The sequence below is a fragment of the Anarrhichthys ocellatus genome, unplaced genomic scaffold, assembly GCF_004355925.1.
Source record: "Anarrhichthys ocellatus isolate YVR2014 unplaced genomic scaffold, GSC_Weel_1.0 scaffold2608, whole genome shotgun sequence".
Lineage (NCBI taxonomy): Eukaryota > Metazoa > Chordata > Actinopteri > Perciformes > Anarhichadidae > Anarrhichthys > Anarrhichthys ocellatus.
Genome location: NW_022282582.1, coordinates 1 through 7,515, shown reverse-complemented (window position 1 = coordinate 7,515; position 7,515 = coordinate 1). Strand labels below are relative to the sequence as shown.

General features: G+C 43.2%; 1 protein-coding gene across 1 annotated transcript; it reads right to left on the bottom strand.

Moving 5' to 3' along the window:
- Positions 1-268: 268 nt before the first annotated feature.
- On the bottom strand, positions 269-2,366 carry LOC116378440 (PEX5-related protein-like; the record flags this gene model as incomplete). The annotated part of the gene is made up of 5 exons (XM_031840317.1): positions 269-438; positions 618-830; positions 1,296-1,366; positions 1,453-1,596; positions 2,232-2,366. Coding segments are annotated over 5 exons (733 nt in total), but the record flags the coding sequence as incomplete, so codon positions are not given.
- Between the last annotated feature and the right edge of the window lie 5,149 nt (positions 2,367-7,515).

Genomic DNA, 7,515 nt, shown 5'->3' with positions numbered 1-7,515 from the left:
TGTGTGTGTGTGTGTGTGTGTGTGTGTGTGTGTGTGTGTGTGTGTGTCCGTGTGTGTGTGTTTGTCCGTGCGTGTGTGTCTGTGTTTCCGTGTTTGTCCGTGTGTGTGCCCGTGTGTGTCCGTGTGTGTGTGTGTGTGTGTTTGTGTCCGTGTGTGTGTGTGTTTGTCCGTGTGTGTGTGTGTTTGTCCGTGTGTGTGTGTGTCCATGTGTGTGTGTTTGTCCGTGTGTGTGTCTTTGTCTGTGCGTGTGTGTGTGTGTGTGTGTGTGTTACCTGTGGTCTGACGGACAGCGCTGCAGTGAAAGCCTCCACCGCTCTGTTGAAGTCGGAACTGAGGTTGAAGAGGACCCCGAGTCCGGTCTGCAGGTCTGGATCCACACATTCCAGATTCAACAGAGCCGCATCCTGGAAGAGAAGCAGGACGTCCTGCAGCTCAGCCCTGAAGGCGCACGCACGCACGCACGCACGCACGCACGCACGCACGCACGCACGCACGCACGCACACACACACACACACACACACACACAGCGCTGATGTTACAGCTCTTGATGGATGGCAGCTGAGGGTAATGTAGTATTTAGAGCAAACTGATCTAACGTCGCCTCAGGTGTTCGTACCTGGCCGGTGTGGAGGTGCGGGGGCCCCTGCGAGGCGTGGCCGGGGAGCCCCGTAGCGGACTCCTGTGGTCCAGGACCAGGTGCTTGTATCGGGGGTTGTGGCTGATCCAGCGGCTCAGAGCGTCGCAGGCCTCCCGCTGCACGCCGCTGTTAGTGAAGCTGACGGCGAGCGCCATCAGAGCCGGCAGGTTGTTGGGGCGGAGCTCCAGACACCTGCAGCAGGTGAGACATGTGTTAGCTTAGCAACGGTTAGCACAGGTATCACTTTAGCACAACATGTTTAATTCATTAGCTCAGTATTTACAGGCCTAATAGCTAATTATAATAATTTTGACAAAGCAATAACAAAACAATTCAAACAATAATGAACAATAATCGGTAATCAGAGCTGATTATGACAATTGATTATATATTTATTATTTATATTGATTATCTGATAGATATTTATATTTTGTGTTTCCATCTCAAACAAATCAAAACTGAAAGAGGAAGTAAAAGTAAAATGGGAAGTAAACGTAAAACAGGAAGTAAACGCAAAACGGGAAGTAACTGTAAAACGGGAAGTAACAGTAAAACGGGAAGTAAACGTAAAACGGGAAGTAACTGTAAAACGGGAAGTGAACGTAAAACGGGAAGTAACAGTAAAACGGGAAGTAAACGTAAAACGGGAAGTCTGACCTCTGCAGCGCCACGATGGCGGCCTGTTCGTTCTCGTTCTCGGCCTGAGTCGTTCCTAAAACCTGCCAGGCCTGAAAACACAGGAAGAAGAGTTTAACTTCACTGCAGTGACGTTAAAGTTCGGTCTCGTTAATAAATCGTTGGCGGTCAGCGAGACCTCAGAGTCCTGCGGGTCCTGCAGGATGGCGGCCTCCAGCAGCAGGACGGCGGCGTTCAGGTCTCCCTCCCGAGCTTTCTCCTCACCCTCGGCGAAGGCACTCGGCCAGTCTCTGTACGGGTTGTTAGTGCTGAAGAAGTAAACCTGAACGAGACAAAACCACATCAGAGCACATCAGACCACATCAGACCGGCTGACCCGTGTGAGGTCACATGGTTCCATCACAGAGACACTTTTATTGTCTTTTTTCTTTGTGTTGTTTTTAACATTTTATGAAAGAAAACATTCATAAAAACATCATGTTTGCATTCTTAAAGATGTCCAGTATTATAATAACACATATTAATGACATACATTACACTAAACTAAATGTTTGTGCAGAAGAAGAAACGAAGAAGAAGAGCTGAACATCTGCTGTCGTGTCGACGCGGTGATGTAACACCTGAGAGGAGGCGGGATTACTGCGGGATTACTGGTGCAGTTCAGAGGATTAAAGTACAGATTAATGCTGACAAACAGTAATAATCTCTCATTATTAATAACTCCAGTCTGGACAAATAGTGTGCAAGTTAAACAGGAAGTGAACCGTTAACGGAATGTTTTTAAATACGGAGACATTTATCTGTATTTATATATATTAAATAAGATATATTTATCACCACGATCACCAACAAACATGAATCTACAGGAACGTCCTTTAGAGACATAACAACAGCTGCAGAAAGAAAGTATAGTTTAAAGGTTACAGGGACCGGGTCTGGAGCAGGTTCTGGACGTACCTTCTCCACAGGTGTGACCGTGGGCGGGACCGGACCCTGATCCTCAGAATCCTCCAGCCAGTTCCTCCGAGCCAGTTCCTCCCACTCGGCCTGCATCTTGTCCCAGAACTCTGTGTCCGACTGAAAGACCACAACAGTTCAGAGTCTTCCCGCGGACACAAGGTCCTAGACTAGATCCTAGACTAGATCCTAGACTGGATCCTAGATTGGATCCTAGACTAAGTCCTACACTGGATGTTAGACTAGATCAGGGGTCGGCAACCTGCGGCTCGCGAGCCGCATGCAGCTCTTCAGCCCCTCCGTTGCGGCTCCCTGAGTCTACATCAGTGGTCCCCAACTGGCGGACCGGATCCAGACCCAGGACCTAAATCCGATAGATAATTCGGAATTATACACATTGAGCAATGAGTTTATATTTTAACCGGCGCCTCTTATCCAGCCGTTACGGCACTTGTTCGGCGGTGCAGGAAACACACCGACCAATGCGTTGTAAATCACATCACGTGATGCAGCTCAGCCAATCAAATATGAGTATTCTGACAAGTTTCCTGCCTCGAGCGAGATTTACACACACGTGACACACGGGGCTGAGACGAGGAAATAGAAAGAAGAGCAGGAGAATTGCGCTGATAGAAGAAGTTATTTCACACGACGTTCTCCAAAAAGAGAAACGTGTTCAGAGAGAATATAATTTATAAGCAAGAATGAACAGAATCTTATATGTTAATTATTCCCACAGGCAGTTAAATCCTCTACCCCTGTCAAGCGCTTTTCCCTGCAGGTGGCTAATCATGATTTTCAGACCCACGCCCTCTGTAAACTATCAATGGATGAATCCAAAAAAAGAAAAGTCACAGAGGAAAATAGAGAGTTTAACTTGTGGACGTCTTCATTTGCTTTCAGTGCCAACGATGCTGACTTACTGTATGCTTCCAGAACAAGCACACAGCATGTGCTGAAGTGTCACGCTGGAGATGATTCCTCAGCTGCTGCAGCAAACTCTCCTCTTCATAAGAGTTTGATATTGTTATAACAGGTAAAATTGCAATAAAATGTCAAGAATTGTCTTTATTCTTGTTCTATATTTTCATAAATACAACAAACTATAGTTTTTTGTATATATAATATATCTATATATACAACTTTATAAGCTGTGATATCAAATAGCTTTTGCGGCTCCAGACACATTTTATTTGGTGGAAAATAGAGCAAACTGGCTCTTTGGATAGTAAAGGTTGCCGACCCCTGGACTAGATCATAGACTGGATCCTAGACAAAGTCCTACACTGGATCTTAGACTAGATCATAGACTGGATCCTAGACTAGATCCTAGACTAAGAGCCACATCTTTAAACTCCACATGAATGAAAGTGAATGTTTAACGTCTGTTTGAAGTAGTTTTCTTCAACAGAACATGAAGCTATGTGATTAGCTGTTTGTTAGTGAAATGCACCCTGGGATTCGTAGTTTTTAGTTATATTTTTTATGTTACAGTATAACTATTAAAACTAATCCTGGAGCCTGCTGGGTTCCTGGTTTAAGGAACATCAAGATTATTAATAAAACATAACTTTACTGATGGATAAATACAAAATGCACAACTTTATTTTGAAACTTTAGTCATGAAGTCACATTTAAAACAGTGTGCTGTTAATCCGTCAGCGGTGACCTCTGGATTAAAATACCTGCAGCTAAATCCACAAACTGTCAGCTGAGATGAGGAAATGCTTTTAATCAGACGAGACGCTGCGATTGGTTCACTGAGCCGAACTGACGGGATGAAGAGCAGGAACGCTTCGACACCAGAGTCTCAAATTGATCTCCACTTTAATCACTTTAATAACTGAGCTGTTAGTTCACTTCACCTCCTCCGGACTGGATCAAACCATTATGTAAACCACAATCGCCCAACCTGAACCGCCTGAACCATTCTGAACCATCCTAAACATCCTGAACCATCCCCAACTTCCTGAACCATCCTCAACCTCCTGAGCCATCCTAAACCTCCTGAGCCATCCTCAACCTTCTGAGCCATCCTAAACCTCCTGAGCCATCCTCAACCTCCTGAGCCATCCTAAACCTCCTGAACCATCCTCAACCTCCTGAACCATCCTAAACCTCCTGAACCAGCCTTAATCCCTCAGGGGCGATATCGACTACATTTATATTATGCCGGCCGGACAGATCGGTGAATTTTCCGCTAAACCTACGGGGTATGAGGAGCGCCCTTAAAAATAATGAGACCCCTAGGGCGCATGTGATCCTTGCCCACGTTGTACCTGGGAAAAGGGCGCTCCCTTCGGACTGTCGGTCGCTGAGGAATGATTTTCCAAAGTTTCGGAAGAGTTTTCCCAATTGGCCCTTTACCGCTTGTGGCCACCAGAGGGCAAAACCCCAGGGACGTTTGGGACAAAAACTGCCATTTGAAAATTACATTTGGACCAAAAAGGGACATTTGGGAGCCCCACAAAATGATGTCCCTTAAATTTCCCTTTTTCGCCCAAACCTCCAGGGACAAAAGTGCGATTTGGTGGGGACAAATGAGCCGAAAAGTGCCATTTGGTGGGATTTTTGGGAGGAAAAGTGCCATTTGCTGGTACGAATGGCAAGATTAGGGACGATTCATGGCCACCTCGGAGGGATTCAGGATTGACATTTTAAACTGCCATATCTTCTCAACCGTTCAATATCCCGCCCTCAAACGTAGATATCTTGGATCAGCGTTCAATTGTACGGAAACAATGTTTTGGGACAAAAGTTGCCATTTGGTCAGTATGGTTGGGCCACATGAAAATTTCATTATAATGTAGTCGGAATGACACTTTTTGAGTTGTAAATAAACTGACATTTGACCTGGAAGATCTCCACAACTCTTTAGGCTAGGTAGCTGACATTTGGACTGTACTATCATCTTAAAGTATAGATCCACTGGTATGAAAATGATTGCCCCAACTCAAATGCTTTGAAATCTCAGGCAAAGTAAGGCAATGGCATTGATTTTGCCCAAAAGTCAAATTTGATTGAAACTTTGCACACCTGGTGGGCTGTTTCCAGGTATGCCCCCTCATAAGTTTCAGCCTCCTAGCCCAAAGCAATTTGAGATATGTTTTGGGAGAGATGGGTGGCTTTTATGTCATATCGGTTGGGATGATTGGCCTACATGGTCAGCCCATCACCTGTAGTTGAAATGGCCCTTTTTCAGTTATAAGGACTATAAGTTCCTTTATAATTCAAAAAGGGCCATTTCAAAGAGCTTTTTGACTTGGAAATGGCAGTTCCCTTATAACTAAAAGGGCCATTTCAACTACGTTTGATTGGGCTCTCGTTTCAGCCAAAAATCCCAACCCAAAAGGCAGTAATTGTCCCGGTTTTGCCATTTTAGCATCTACACCACATATGGTGCAATTTGATCTAAATGAGCTAAAGCCACCAAACTTCATACACAGGGTCTATGGCTTCATAGCAACACACACAGCAAGTTTATTGGGGCTAGCACCTCAAATTGTGACATTTTGGCATCTCAGGCAAAGTAAGGCAATGGCATTGATTTTGCTCAAAAATCAAACTCATCCGATTTGCTTGAAACTTTGAGCACCTGTTTGGCTGTTCCCAGGTATGCCCCCTCTTAGGTTTCATTCTCCTAGCCCAGAGCATACTGTAGACATTGTATGGGAGGAATGAGAACAAATGGGCCACTCGGGTTGGGATTTTTGGCTGAAATGGGAGCCCAATCAAATGTACTTGAAATGGCCCTTTTTGAGTTATAAGGGAACTTCCCTTATAATTCAAAAAGGGCCATTTCGCAGACCTTTTTCTCCGCGAAATGGCAGTTCGTACCCTACCCTCCACTACATGACCCATTCCGCACAGCTTCTCCAGTTTTCTTTTTTTTACCAAAATGTTCTGTTTGTTTTGTTTGCTCCTCTGTCTTTCTTTTTTTTCTTTTTTGTTTGTTCTGTTTGTCTCTGCCCTATGTAAAGTGCCTTTGGGTATTTAGAAAAGCACTATATAAAATTAAAGTATTATTGTTATTATTATTATTATAAACCTCCTGAACCATATTAAACCTCCTGAACCATCCTAAACCTCCTCAACCATATTAAACCTCCTGAACCATCCTAACAATCCTAAACCTCCTGAACCATCCTAAACCTCCTGAACCATATTAAACCATCCTAAACCTCCTGAACCATATTAAACCTCCTGAACCATCCTAAACCTCCTGAACCATATTCAACGATCCTGAACCATCCTAAACCTCCTGAACCATATTAAACCTCCTGAACCATCCTAACAATCCTAAACCTCCTGAACCATATTAAACCATCCTAAACCATATTAAACCCCCTGAACCATCCTAACAATCCTAAACCTCCTGAACCATCCTAAACCTCCTGAACCATATTAAACCTCCTAAACCATCCTAAACCTCCTAAACCATCCTAAACCATCTGAACCTCCTGAACCATCCTAAACCTCCTGAACCATCTTAAACCATCCTCAACCCGCCATCGTTTCTCAAATTGACTCTTTGACTCAACGTGTTCACGCCCTACAGCGTCATCTAGAGGCCACGAGTCGTCAAAGCAGTTTATTTGGAGACCAGAACTGCACGAGGGTCTATGAATTTCAGTGAATCAGTTCCTTCATCACATCAGAACTCCTCATCCTCCTACAGACAATGTGTGATGTGTAGTGGCGGAAAATACATTTCTTCTAGTACTGTACTTCACTTTTTAAGTTACTTGTACTTTACTTTTGTGTTTCCTTTTACTTTCCACTTCTCTTCCAGAGGTACATGTTGTACTTTTTACTCCACTTTTATCTGAAAGCTTTAGTTACTTTACAGATTCAGATTCTTAATATCAAATATAATCAACTAATCAATGCTGAAGTATTATTATAGATTATATAAAGACATTAAAAACACATGAATGTATCAATAATATAATATATATATATATATATATTATTCTGCATAATGAGAAACTTTTATTTTTGCTACTTTAAGTACATTTTGATGCCGATACTTGTATTTGTTCACTGTGGTATTATTACTTTTACTTCCTCAGGTTATATCTGTTTCTGGGAAACAAGATTTCATGAAGAGAAGAAGCTTAACGTCTTTCACATGTATCATCAAATAAAAATACAAAAATAAACCACAAATATGAGTCAGATCAGCTGTGTGGTCTGATAACATATATAGAAATACAGTGGGTACGGAAAGTATTCAGACCCCTTTAAATTTTTCACTCTTTGTTTCATTGCAGCCATTTGCTAA